General features: G+C 32.4%; 2 protein-coding genes across 5 annotated transcripts in view; one reads left to right on the top strand and one right to left on the bottom strand.

Moving 5' to 3' along the window:
• Kcnh7 (potassium channel, voltage gated eag related subfamily H, member 7) overlaps positions 1–4,488 on the top strand; it is a 442,427-nt gene extending 437,939 nt beyond the window's left edge. Inside the window, exon 16 of the mRNA XM_013518746.1 lies at positions 408–4,488. Coding sequence (XP_013374200.1) covers positions 408–674 — 267 coding nt within the window. The 3' untranslated portion in view covers positions 675–4,488. The remainder of the gene's footprint in view (positions 1–407) is intronic.
• An 8,007-nt stretch (positions 4,489–12,495) lies between these two features.
• Positions 12,496–14,670, bottom strand: part of Gca (grancalcin, EF-hand calcium binding protein) — a 35,609-nt gene continuing 33,434 nt past the window's right edge. For all 4 annotated transcript variants that reach the window (XM_013518749.1, XM_013518747.1, XM_013518748.1 and 1 more), the window contains 2 exons: positions 14,224–14,282; positions 12,496–13,379 (listed from right to left, as the gene is read on the bottom strand). In XM_013518749.1, the coding sequence (XP_013374203.1) occupies positions 13,353–13,379; positions 14,224–14,282 (86 nt within the window). In that variant the 3' untranslated portion in view covers positions 12,496–13,352. The remainder of the gene's footprint in view (positions 13,380–14,223; positions 14,283–14,670) is intronic.

Here is a 14,670-nt window from a genome sequence, read left to right on the forward strand (position 1 = left end):
TTGTTTTCAATGGACTTTAATGTGTTATCTGATGAAATTGGAAATTTTACCTCTTTCTTTTTTGTCATCTTTCTCATGTTCAACTAGTCATCACGTGACATTTCCTGCCCCAGCTTTTGTCATGAACGTTGAAATAAAATTCATTTGGAAAACTCAAAGTAAAACAATATTTTTCAAAACCTGATCTTAATCTGACTTTAAACTTAAAATTCTTGAAATTGTTCTAGGATTGTCTAACCTGATGACTGAGCCTCCAATGTTTCAATCTTTTTAGGAAAATGTTGGTTAACAACACTAATCAAATCAGGTTAATTGAGATAGAAAATAAATTTGGATTTTATGAATGTGATTTTAGATGACTGTTGGTATGAATTACAAAAAGTGTTTTCTTTTTTTCTTTCTGTCAGTGTCCTGAATTTCTAGACCTTGAAAAATCTAAACTTAAATCCAAAGAATCCCTCTCAAGTGGGGTGCATCTGAACACAGCTTCAGAAGACAACTTGACTTCACTTTTAAAACAAGACAGTGATGTCTCTTTAGAGCTTCACCTGCGACAAAGAAAAACTTACTTTCATCCAATTAGGCATCCTTCCTTGCCAGATTCTTCCCTAAGCACCGTAGGAATCTTGAGTCTTCATAGGCATGTTTCTGATCCTGGTCTTCCAGGGAAATAATTATTTTGTACTATTTATTCCACATACAATGTAAGTGCTTTTAATGGCTGTTTTCCTTTTTGTATTTAAATTCTCTCTACTCGACTCAGGGGCTCACAAGTTACCATTATATGCAAAAGTACTGTATATTTTCCTAAATTGAAGCTTGTAAGGTAAAACTGAGCAGTTAGGATGTAAATATACATAGGAATTTTTGGTTCCAAATGTTAAAACTGCCAGCATCTCTAGGCACCTTATTTTTTGTTTTTTATTTTCTAATCATATGCATGTCAGGAAGCTCCAATTTCTCTTGCATGGAGAGTCCTATTCATTGCTTTTATTGAACAGGTACATTGCTATGAAGATGCCTTCCAAGCAAATAGGAACCAAGGGATAAAACTATTCATAGATGCAACTCAAATGATCCTCAGTTTGTGGAAGTCCAACAGGGATGAAGGGAACTTACTCGTGAGAACAGATACTCTTCTGTGTTGAAATCTTTATAGTCAGTTACATTCATTTCCCCACACTGAGAAAAATGCAGAGTCTCAGATTTATCTCAGACAGTAAAGGAAACCATCTCCAAACATACTGAAGGGAAATACAAGTTGCCTTTAGTCCTTAAAATCTGTACAAGGAAAATCTCTTCATGACAAGACCAAGTGAAATACAATCTGTTGGTTAATGAGGGCAGTGCACCTCACAGGAGAGAAACCTCAGTTCCGAAGTAACCCAAGGCGGTGGCTTGGTATCTCAGCTTATGTAAGACTTTCAACAAAGAGCAATACATTTTAGAAAAGTGACAGGACAAAGAACAAAGCAGTCCAGGCTTCCAAATGTGGGAAAACTGTGGGAAGGCATAAGGTCTGCTCCCAGATTTCTCTAGGCCTGCAGTGTCTCATCTGAAAAGCAATCTGTTCCTAAGGAGAATTTACATCCTGTCTTTAGGCAGGAAAGTGGGAGGAATATAGAAAGACCTATTGTCTTTGTGAATCTTTGTCCTGCTTTTAGGCAAACAGACTGAGAAGGCTGGAAGCTTCACTGCAATTTTATTGTTCTCAGCTAAACAATCCTTCACGTATTGGGGAGAGATCCTTTGGTTTCCTTCAACATGAATACAGACCACCATTAACAAAAGTAAAAAATGTCATTTAAATCTTGTCTCTAATTGTGCTCACAGCCCATCTAAAAATTTTTAGACAGGCACATTTCCTCAAAGGCTAAAACACAATATTCTCTAATTTTGTTTTTTTGTGTGTGAGGGGAGCGCTCTTAAACAATTACTAAAATGTAACATGCACATACTGATATCCATAGCTTCCTTTCTCTCCATATTTTAGAGCAAACTTGAATTTGATTAAAATAGAGACAAATAAAGTTTTCAATGAATGTGTAATTTCAGTGGATTTGCATGGCAAACCATCTTTCATTAAGTATATGCTGTACTCCAGCTGTCTAATTCCAGGTGTGGGAAGGCAATATGTATTTACCAGCCCAGACAGAAAACGAACACACCAGGAGTAAAATTGCAACTTTGTTTGGTTATCCAGATACTTTTACTGATTGAAAATCAAATCAAATTCTATTATATATGGACAAGACTGGATATATATTGGCTCTAGAATATTAGAATACATTTAAATATCTTCAACTATTTGGTTTGGGGGGAAAAATAAGTGTACAGAAAGACATGAAAGGTTAACAATTCTGATGTCATGTTCTACTTAAGAAATTTTATTTTCAAGTCTAATTTTTAAATTATTACAGATTTATTATATCATTTCTGAACAAAATTTTTGAATGTCATTGTCATTGAAAGTTTCTTGATTCTTTACTAATTCTCTCATCTATAGCTTTAATGAAATATTATACCTCCACATTATCATATAGGTTAATTTCCATCTCTACATGATAAAAATACAATCTATTGATTTAACGCTATCAATGACAGTAATGTGTTAATCACCATCAAATACAAGCAATTTATTTAAATTTATAAAAAACAAAAACAATTGCACTATTTAAAATGTAATTAAAGTGACCTTAAATTGCTCTTAGTGTATTTTTAAATAGTCAAAGAAATTGTTAACCTACATAGGAGGTTAGGGGCTGAGGATATAGTTCAGTGGCACAAGCACCTGCCTGGCAAGCACAAGGCCCTGAGTTCGATTTCTGGTACAATAAAACCTACATAGGAGGTAATCAGTAGGCATGAGCATGTTCTCATCTCTAATTTTTCTTAAAAAGTCATCAAATATGGAGAATAAAATGGTCAGTTCAGTGAAGCTATAATAATTAAAACTGACTTCCCTAACCATTTGGCATTATGCATATATCCACTGAAGAAGTAACAACCACTTGCAGTCCTTCGTTCAACCACAGATGTTAGAAGTGCAGAGAGTCACATAAATGGCTAACTTTAAATCTGAGGTCCATTGAAGAATTTTATTTCCATATCAGAGCACATTTTTGCAGCTGCAACAAATTTCATAAGGATTGTCTGCCCGAGCTCCACGCACATTCAGAATGAATTCACCAGAGACTGTCCATTTGTAAGGAGAGAGAATTTGGCAGGTGAGGAATTAAGATCTGATTGTTTGATTAATGAATGCTTCAGCTGCAACATTTGGTATGACATGCATAAAATTCAGCCTTCTACATAAAGCCATTCTTTCTAAAAACAGCATGCAGAAAGGGAAAGATGTGGAACAGTATATAAGCATCCAACTCAGTTAAATTCTAGCAGAGCACAAACCTTTTGTTATTGTTGTTCCTTGACATAAAATGATTGCTTGATATTAAAATCTTAAGTCTCAGATTAGGAAGGTCCTTTCCTGCTGAATATGAGCTTTAAAAGATCCTGAGCAAGATAGATACGGTTAATCTGGCATAAACGTCAGAAGATTCAATAATTACACTGATTTGTAGATGACCAAAGCAATTATCTTGTTGCATAAAATACATCCCCTTGCCCAGCCAAAACTCTAATGACTAAAACCACCATCACCCTTTCCAGCAGGTAAAGAAAGCAGTCAGACACCTCCATCTTGGGACCCTGCTGAAGGCCAGATCTCACTGTTGCAGCCACTCAAAGTAAGAGCATAGCAACTACTTTCCTTCAAGGTCATCATCAGCACTAGTGTAACCCCTTTGCTTTCCACCTAAAAATAGTGTTGTCTGGTCCCCTGCCCTAAATCAAATGCCATCTAAAACTTAAAATTTGTGCAGTTTGGAGGCTTTCCTGCTGCTATTAATTGCCAAACAGAGAGCTGAGATTTAGACTGATTATGGTACCCAGGGGTGGTCCTATACTTTAGTTGATAAGAAAATGAAGAATGAGAAAACGCTGAAGGAGTGTTTCACAGGGGTTTTCATTTAATAATCACTAATTCAACAAATGTAGGAGAGGAGGAGGTGGCAGACTTGACTCTGCATAATGTGTTAAGTCCATTTTAATGTGTTGGTCTTTAGAGCTAAACTTTCCTACTCTTACTGTCAGGACATATGGAAACTAAGTCAGGTTGTAGTATAATTAGGAGTCAGAGTTTTTATTTAATTTGATTTGATTTACTTATTATTTTCTGTAGTTTTGCTTTAGGCATGGGCTCTATACCTGCACTACATGCCTAGGAAGAATCAGGCTTCGTACGTGTGTGTATCAGATTTGCTTACAAGGTTCTCATGAAGGTTGATCTTCAGCAATTGTTTCAAAACTCCTAGAAGAAAAGCGTTCTTGCACAAATGTCATTTTAAAAACCCCATCGAACAGTACTAGCTCAAGGTAAAATGCATCTCATTAGCATATTTGAAATAATAAATATTACTAACAATAGTATCCTTCCTCTGAAAGTTTTTTTGTGGTTTAAGAAAGGGAACTGAGTGAATTGGTTAGTTATTAGAAATGAATTATCACACTAATTTATAATTTAATATAATAGTCTTTAATTTGCTTATCCATGAAGAATTCCAAAAGTAGATCAATTTTTAGATTTCTTACAAATCAAAAATTGTATAAATTATAAGTAAATTGAAGTGTTTCTAATCACTTTTTATAATAAAACAGCTTTGTCTATCGTGTGAGCTCTACCCAGCACTTGAAAGATAGTTTAAGGTAGAACAATCAACCTCAAAGTGTGGTTCTTAAAAGTAACAGTGCTATCACCACTTACGAATTTTTCTAAACACATATTCTTAGCCAACACCCTGGATATACTGTATTAGAAGCTTTGGGGTTGGGACCCAGCAAACATCTTTTAACAAGCTCTCTCCCACGTGATCCTTCTATACAAGAAAAACTTGATGTCAGAAGGTGGAAGAGCAAAGGCGCTCTGCAGTCAGATCAACTTCATCCCCACAAGACCTCTTTCATTAATCTGCTGTGTGACCCTGAATGAAGTAACCTCCCATAATCTGTTTTCCTGGATCTATAAAGATGAGATAGTAGTATCCACCTCACAAAAGATTTAAGAAACGAGATAAAATATAGTGAAGTTCCTAGCACACAGTAGGTGCTCACAAAAGTCAGATTGTTTCTCACTCTGGAAGGTGTCATTGAAACAATCGCAAAATGTATTTCCACAGTTTAGCTTCTGCACAATGTGCTGTCTTCAGTTGAGTAACTGTTATCAAGACTAAAGTTTTGAATCAGAAAACATAAGTGTAGGTATTCTCATCTGTATTTATGGTAATTTGCATAGTAGTCCCCGACTTACGAACATTTGAGTAACAAACTTTCACAAATACAAGTGGACCTTGAATTCATTCATAGATGTGAACAAATTGTGGAAATAGCTTCCATGTCTGCGGACATTGTCAAAGTTGCACTGCTGTGTGCTTACTGTATAGTGTGATAGTGTATAGTAGTATAGTGCAGTCAGATTTACTGTATTTTTGTGGGTTTTTTATGCTTTACATTGAGTATTTGTGTCAAAATCTGACTTACAAATGGAACTCATTGGTAAGTCAGGGATTTAGCTGTTATGTATTAGGTTTATGGCTTTAAAGTGGTACGACGTAGAATAATAATAATGAAAGTAGAGATCTCATTGTTAAAATGAAATCTCCTCTGAGCTGACGTTAAATGCTGTGTATACAAAGGTGACACTCCATCCCAGTACTATCAGAATGTATTTTATAAACGCTGACACACTGCAGAAGTTCCTCTTTACTCGTGGTATAGTTCCCGGAGGGACATTTGAAGATCTATTTACAAAGTACAACTTTGAAAGTAAATGAACTATTTTCACTCAAAGAATAGAATTTTACAGTTGTAACTGGCTCTTTCCAGGCACCTATTCCCACCCTGTCGTGGCACAGATATAATTTACAGACCTTCAGCTGCCAAAGCTTTCATGTAGAGTAGTGGAAAGACAAATGAGGCAAGGTGGTCAGCCTGAGTGAAAATACTACCTTCTCCACTTACTCTTGAGACAAATCATCAGTGAACCTCGGTGCCCAAAACAGTAAAAATGGAGGTTTCATCTGACAGATCTTGAAGGAAAGTGTTGAGGGTCCTTCAAATATAATAGGGAAGTGCTTTGTGAACTCTGGAGTACAGTAAAACTCACATAAGGTTTGGTAGGCCAGTAGCACCACTCAAGATCTAAGAAACTCCCTCTCCCCCGAAAAAAAGAAAATAGAAAAATTAAATTAAATTAAAAAATAAAAAATAAAAAATAATACAGGCCAGGGATATAGCTCAGTGGCTTAAGCACTGGTCTGGCAAGACTGAGGTCATGAGCTCGATTCCCAGTACCAAAAAATAAAATAAATAAAATAAAATAAAATAAAAGATCTAAGAAACTCCCATCGCTCATTCTCCTATTCAATGCTCCATTTCTTATACTCTGGAATGAAAATCTATGACATGATTCACACACACTTTCCAAAGATCTAGTTACTCAGAATAGTTACTCAGAATAAGAGAATGTCAGCGTTAAGGAACCTTTCTCTGCTTTTCCATACTGATCTTTGTCAAATATTGCCTTTGCCCAGCATTCACAAAATTACACATTCTCAATGCAATTGTTTTCTAGGTATGCAATAGTTTCTTCCTCTCTTCTCTATAAGTCTTCTCATACAAAGCTATTTCCTTGTCATCCTACTTATAATGAAGTGATATTAACATTTAAAGACTAAAAGGTTCATATTTTAAATGCTTTATAAAGTATTAGATATTATGATTGATCAGTGGCCAAGATTAGAATAATTTATTTCATTCTTTTGTGATACAAATACACTTTGTTTTAATGTCCAATACAGAGAAGAAAATTCACAGAGGACATGAATAAATAATTGATAGTATGAGAAGAAATTATTATGAGACATTCATATAGAATATTAAGTGGAGGGTCAGATAACCAGAAGTTACTTAAAGCTAATAGGTTATTACTATGAACATAAGAATTAAACATCAATAGACATGCAATATATATGGAATCATAATCAATGGACCAATTTTATTGCTGTATCAATCATAATCAAGCTTCTAAATAATATTATCAAAATGTTTCATAAAAGTTTTATTATGAAAAGTGGCAATATTAATATTGCTGGTCTTGAAAAGCTAGTGTCCAAAATGAGATGAATTTCTAAATTGTACTCGTGTTATCTGTGGCTTCCATTTATATTTTGAAAAATGTTAAATGATTTTAAAGTCCTATGTTGACCTACATTCTTTGTATATCCTTTGTGTGTATTTTGATTTTTTTTAATTGAAAATAGTCACAACTGTGAGCATTTCAACTGTACTTTTTCCGTACTGTGAGCAAGAAAAGTCCACACCGTTTACATCATCCCTATTTAGAAGTAAAATTCAAGAATCAGTAACCTTATAACTAACTCCCCGACAGCCTCCTCAAGTGCTCACATAATTGTAACAGCTCTGAGATGATATGGCACCATTCTTCCAAATGTTAAAGAAATGAGGTAAAAATATCGAGAAATCCTGTATTGCCTAGGCATCTATTGATTTTAATTAAAGACATGTTACCTCTTTTTAGTTGAAATTTTCACTTTATAATTTTGATGAGAAAATGTACTATATCAGAATGTTTGCCAGTTAAAGACTAATGTATTTCCAAAAGGAATGTGTGTGCTTGCTTGAAAATGTCAGTCCTCTGATATAAAGAAGCTCACTCACATCTGGTGAAGTAGTATTTTGGAATGCTTTAAACTAAATGAAATGATCTACCAAAACACACACTACTTTGTACTCTTTATGCACATAATGTAGCATGAAATCATGATGCTTTTAAAATATTCTGTGCAGAAATATTTATTTTTTAGCAAATATTTTCTTCAAAGATTGTTATGTGGTATTGACAGTGTAATCTACTTGCACAACTAGTTTTGCAATAACATACAGATAACTGTAAATAAGTGAAATGTAAATTTCATGTACAAATGGTTGCAAATTTTTGGTAGCTAACAGTGTACAAGTTGTATTAAAATATAGTATATATACATAATTTAAGAACGAATCATATACTTTATGGTCTATTTATACATGAAAAATTTAAGAATTTGTAAAAGAAATTATTTTGGGGAAAAGGAAAGTAAATCTCATTAGTTAGCTAGGCTACTTTTACTAGAGAAGCCAACTATTTCCAACATTTTACTAGGCACAGTACTAGATATAGGCATGGTGGTGCTGATGTATTTTACAAAATCATGTAATTGTAATAGTGCACAAGCGCCTGCCCAGCAAGCACAAGGTCCTGAGTTCGATTTTCGGTACCAAAAAAAAAAAAAAAAAAATTAACAGTGCTGCATTTTACTGAGTTCCATTATGCCACTAGGAAGCCTGATTTGTGGTAAGAAGCATGATCTCTGACATGAGAGAAATATAAAAGTACTTCAGTTACTGCCCCTCAAGACCGCAGTAGTAATTGACTAAAACATTTATTATTGTTTACTTAATTTTTTTGATGTCTAAACAGGCCTTATCTTATGTGTAAAATAAATATTTCATAGTGAAGATGAATGTATACAAATAATATTTTTTTAAGTGTCATATGTTCTTAATTTCTCCACTATTTGCTTCTCTATTATTTAAGAAAAAAAATCAAAAGGTCTTCAAAAAAACCCCTTTTAAGTAAAATTTGCTGGTCTTTATGAGGTATATATTAAGCTAAGGATGGTTTAATTTGTTTGCTGATTTAAAATTTTTATTTTTAATATTTAAAAAGCCACAACAGAACATTTCCCTGTATGATAAATGAATAGAGACACCAAATACAGAAAACAGAAAATATTCCAACCATTTTTATAAATGAGCTTGATGAAGAAATGAGAATCTAAGTATAAAAATGCAAATACTTTAAAATTATACATCAAATAAACAAATTTCTTGGAATGAAAAAAATTTGAGAGTCCTGCATTTAGATAGCTGGGGAAAATTAAACATGCACTTAAAAGTTTAGTAAATCCTAAGAGCATTTTCAAGTGACCTACAATTTTGACAAGAACATGGTTCTTTAGTTGTATGTTTCCAAAACACTCACACTAGCACTGTTCAGAATACCCTTTGAAACTTCAGTAATCATAGCAAAACAAAATATGATTAGATAATCGCCAACTAGAATGCAAAGGATTGTGTGTATGTACCTGTACATATTTATATTTTTATTCTGAAGGGAAACCCAATAGTATATCAGAATCAGAAACTAAACACTCATGGCATACATATTTCAGAGAAGTAGTTACTAAATGATGACCTAGCCCAGTTCTTCTTCATACCCATAGTCTTTCCAAATTATCACCATCTCTTGATGTTACAGAAAGGGCACACCTGTAAACATACCTAGCACAGAAGAAAATCCTATTCATTTTCTAACTGTATGGTCATTCACAGTGATTGCCTATGTCTACTTATCATATACTCAGAGGCATAGAGGTCAATCTGAATTCTAAATGCTCGCAAAATAAAAATAAAAACACAAAACAGCATATTACCAAGCTACTTGGAAAAAAGGAATATCAAATATATAAGACCCTTTCTTTACATGACAGAAAAATAATGATTAAAAACAAGTAGAAAGAGATATGGCAGGAAACAAAAGTACAGATTTTCTAGCATTTAGATAATGAACTGATAGTGAGACAGAAATTTTTCCTAATTTTCTCAGTGTTCTGCTGGAAAGTAGTTTTATGCTAAGTAAGCTAAAATACAATAAATTTTAAATTTTATATTTGCATATAATGTTTTAATGTCACTCTACCATAAAGCATCTAAAAAGGATTCATTTAAAACCTTGTCTACATTCATCAATAACAACAAGAGTTCTAGACATTTTTATTTGTATCATCTAATATTACATGACACCTGGGCAGAATGCATTGATTTGAAGGTGATTAATTCACTATTCAGTGATTAAATTGAGACAAAAATGAGATTTTTAAATGAAAGATTCAGGGGCTGGGGATTTAGCTCAACGGCACAGAGCCTTCCTGGTAAGCATGGGGTCGTGAGTTTGATTACTAGTACCGGAAAAAAATCCAAAAATAAATAAATAAATAAATAAATAAATAAATAAAAGATTCAGAGTAATAAAATATCCATGGTTGTATTTTAAAGATTAAGGGAAAGAATATGAAAAAAAGTCTTGGATTTTACTCGAGACTTAACTTACCAGATTTTATAACTTCATCCCTACCAATTTCCCCAGAAAAGATATAACAAAATAAGACAAAAAATCATTTATGAATTTTTCAAACATGAAAGGACAAAGAACAGCACATTTTAAAGAGTATTTATTTGAATGTGCAGTTTAGTAAAGTCATAAGATTACAAGTGAACTTGATTTGTGTATTTTAATTAAAGAAATAATCTCAAATTGAATTTTTGTTATTTTTGAATTGCACAGAGTTTAAAATAGAATAAATTCTACTTTCTTCCAGGGTAAATGTTTTCTTTTCTGGAAATAAATATGTAAATTCACTACATTCTTTGTTACTTTTTCTTTTCCTGGATGAATGTTTAAGCGGATCAAGTAAGCACAGTCCTTGAAATTACATTTAAAGTGGACCAAATTAATATTCTCATAATAATGACTTCCCCGTGATGCAATTTAAAGTATGTAAGCCACCACTCAAACTAGAAGTGCAACACAATGACATTTAGTTCTTTGGCAGCCTTTTAGATATATGTGAATTAATGCACTATTGTTTGAACTGAAGCATCTCATAATATCATATATGTAATGAATTTTGTATTATATAAAACTTTACAGCGAGCTATTTGAATGTTTAAAATTTTCAAAATGACATGGAAACATGTTTACTGTATAAATAAAAGCACTTATACATTAAGAGTGTACATTATTAATAATTTACATCATCAAAAGAAACTGGGATGTGAGTTAACCAGCACATACTACCAACTATATCCATATTGCAATTATGTTCATCATAAAACTATTTAGTCTTTACCTTAATAAAAGTTATATGCTTACATTAATTATTTTATACACATCAAAAAATAAACTGCATTTTAGTATAAAAGTCTTGGTAAGATATTCTCAATGCCTAATGTGTTTATAAGACTGTTCACTTAATTCAAGTGAAAAAGAATGCCTGACAATAAGAATTGATCAGTTCAGAAAAGCCTGCTAGAAAAAGGACTTCTAATACCAAAAAGTTTGGAATAAACTTGGCCAAATAAAATTAGGCAAGTCTGTATGTATCTTAGGCTTCCACAGACTAACATGTTACCAAGCTCCCTGCGGAAGATGACACTTTCCAAGTATTTTTGGCCATGGAAGCTTCTTCACAGAGCTCTTAACATCAAAGCTCATAGGAACACCTTTAAGAAAGGATAGGCTTGGGATTGTGTAAAGATTTCCAATACAAAGGGTCACTTGGTAGAAACTTTTATGAATAATATTTAAAGTTTACTTCAACTATGATCATTCAAGTGAGGAAGGTTATCGTAACTGACCTCAGAACATCACAGTGACTTGGAAATCCATCACCTGTTAAGAACATTGACTGTATCATCACCATTGTTCAATATAAAGGATATATAGTGTGTCTGCACTATACAGTTGCTTTTTCCTATATTTCTACTTAAAATTCTATACTTTATGTGGCTCAGTTAATGTCCTCTCACATGTTCATGAAAAAATATAATAATCAGAGGACAAGGACATATGAATTATTTTTGGCTCATTCATATAAAACTGACCAAGTGAATTTGACAGCAAAATATAAATTATAAAAAAATCAATGCCCAAAGGCTGTACACTATTTCCATCATGAGATTTTTAAAATTACGTAAAAGCTGACTTAAAATTTTGTATGTTTAGAGGAGATGTTTTTCTGAAATTAATACCATGTATCTCCCATCTTCTAAGACGCAGTTTTCAAAAATCGATATATTATTTTGCTTACCAGCCATATTATTTTTTTATTTTTTATTTTTTTAAATTATGTCAATTTATATTTGCTTTCAGGCTGGAAGATACTCAGTTCAAGAGTAAGAATAAAATATGGTTTATTAAATCTTCATTTAAAAAGACAGGGTGGGGCTGGGGATATAGCTCACTGGCATAAGCACCTGCCTGGCAAGCGCAAGGTTGTGAGTTTGATGCCCAGTACTGCCGAAAAAAAAAAAAAAAAAAAAAGAAGGGAATATTTAAGACAGGGTGTCTGCGAAAAAAAGAATATACAGAAGAACAATTTATATAGAGATTCAAGTGCTAAGAACTTGGCAACTTTCCTTTGCAATTTCTGCAGTAAAACTACCCAAACATGTTGCTGGGAGCCCACAAAGCTCAACAGCATACATTAAACAGACATGATCAAAACATGTGTGGGTTTGCAAATACAAAAAACAACCTAACAAATGTTAAATAAGCCAAATTTATTGTTTCTGAACATTTCAACAGAATGATAGATTACTTGATTCTTTAAAATGTTATATAAACTTGGTTTAACAGAACACATAAATGTTGACAATTAATTAAAAATATGTATTGTTTCCTGAAAAATCTATATTTAGAGAAAGATGCCATTTCAGGATATCTATATCTTCACTAATAAAATATAGTACAGAGAAAAAGCTATGTTTAAAAACTTTTTTTTTCACAAAAGACAATCATATATATTGAAGAAGAATATGCGTTGCAAAAAATAGAAAAGGAAAACAAGTAACTCCTGTACTCTTATTTCATTATAAATTCAAATTCAAGAACTAAAATTTGCTTATTTATAACATGTTTTACAGAGATGGCACAAAATCCACACTTTCCTTTCCAGGGGACCTTCAAATATCCACAGCACAAACAAAATTCAAAACTATAATATGCGATTTTGAGATAAGTGTAAGTAAGTTTTACCTATGCTTTTATCTTTTGGTTTCTTATACAATCTATCATGTTAGTACATTCCTCTTAATCTAGGCTATTATTGTTAAAAATTAAATCTAAGAAGTATTGACCTAATTTAATTATATATCAATATTTTACAGCAGTAGTCAGATATCTATAGTTGTAATTTTTTCAAAAGTAGTAATAACCCAAATAAACCATAACATGTACTGCTTTGAATTGTGCATTAAAAAGAAGCACATAGAAAGAGAAGAGATTTAATAGCCAAGAACATGATAAAGTGCCAAAAGTTTTACTTTAAAGCAATCCACTTCATTTCTTCCAAGCAAAAGGATTCACAGTATTTCTTTGCCTTTCAAATCCTGGGCATTCATATTTTCATGGTGCCCTGTAAAAACTAACACATAAATAAAGTTATCATCTGACAACAATAAGATACTTTTTAATTGTTTGGAGCTGATTATATTCAATTAGATCTTTTTTCATAAAAAGGAAACTTCAAGTGACATAGGGCTTGTAATTCAAGCCAATATACACTGGTCAGGTGTCTTTGACCCTAACTCCCATCAATAAATATAACAAAAACAAAGCAAGAACTCTGAAACCTTAAAGCATATGTAAAATATTGCTTCCTGTAGCTTCAACTAAAAAGAAAACTGGAATCAGGTTAATAGTAACATTTGAAATGAGAAATGAGTTTCCCTAATTTGTCATACATTAAAATAAACTGCTTTAGAAATATAGATCACTATATGTAAAATACTCTATATAAAAATAATGGTAATTTTTATCCTTTAAAGTGATTTGGAAGGCAAACTGCCAAAATATCATAAAATTTAAGAGGCTTTTTTATATAACATAAAGTAAAATTGGTATTTAGACCAACATTCAATCTTGTATTTGAGTTCAGCTGAACAAATACAAAAAAGAATATCGTCTGTAAGGTATATTATTTCTTCCCAAGCTTCATGCCTACAATCCTAGCACTGTAGGAGGCTAAGCAGGAAGATTGTAAATCCCAGCCCAATACAGGAAACCAAACAAATTAGTGAGACCCTGGCTCAAAATAAAAATTTTAAAAAGGGCTAGATTAAGTAGCTCGGTATGACAGCCCTGGGTACAGAATGGATGAATGAATGAATGAACATCAGTATTTTTATACCATATCACCAAACTTTCTGATACCTAAGAACACTTTCAGAACACAGTATAAACATCAAAATGTAAAGCAAGATACTCACATCTTCATACATAAAATTCACACTCCCTTGTTGCAAGTGATCTCTTCTCCTAAAGAAATCTTTCAATCAAGAAATAACATTTTAAAGCTATAATTTGAAATTGGTAAATTCAAATTCAAATGATAAATAATATCTCCAAGTACAGAGACTAAAGACTTTCATATCCAATTAAATAGTAAGAGACATTTTAAAGAGAAAAAATAAAAATAACAATAAAACTGTTTCAAAATAGGTTAGCAGGAGAGTTATAATAATTAATACAGTGTGCATTGTTGTCCTCATGGTAGTTATTCAGAGTACAAAACATAGGCATGATATCTTGTCCAAACAATGTTAGCATAAGCTTTTCTTTTCATTGAACTAAGAGAAACTAGCTGTATAACTATCTTAACTATCTTGTGTATAAATATATTTTTTTCCTTTTCCTTTTCTTTCTTTCCCCTTTTC

The sequence above is a fragment of the Chinchilla lanigera genome, unplaced genomic scaffold, assembly GCF_000276665.1.
Source record: "Chinchilla lanigera isolate Chin_1 unplaced genomic scaffold, ChiLan1.0 scaffold00048, whole genome shotgun sequence".
NCBI lineage: Eukaryota > Metazoa > Chordata > Mammalia > Rodentia > Chinchillidae > Chinchilla > Chinchilla lanigera.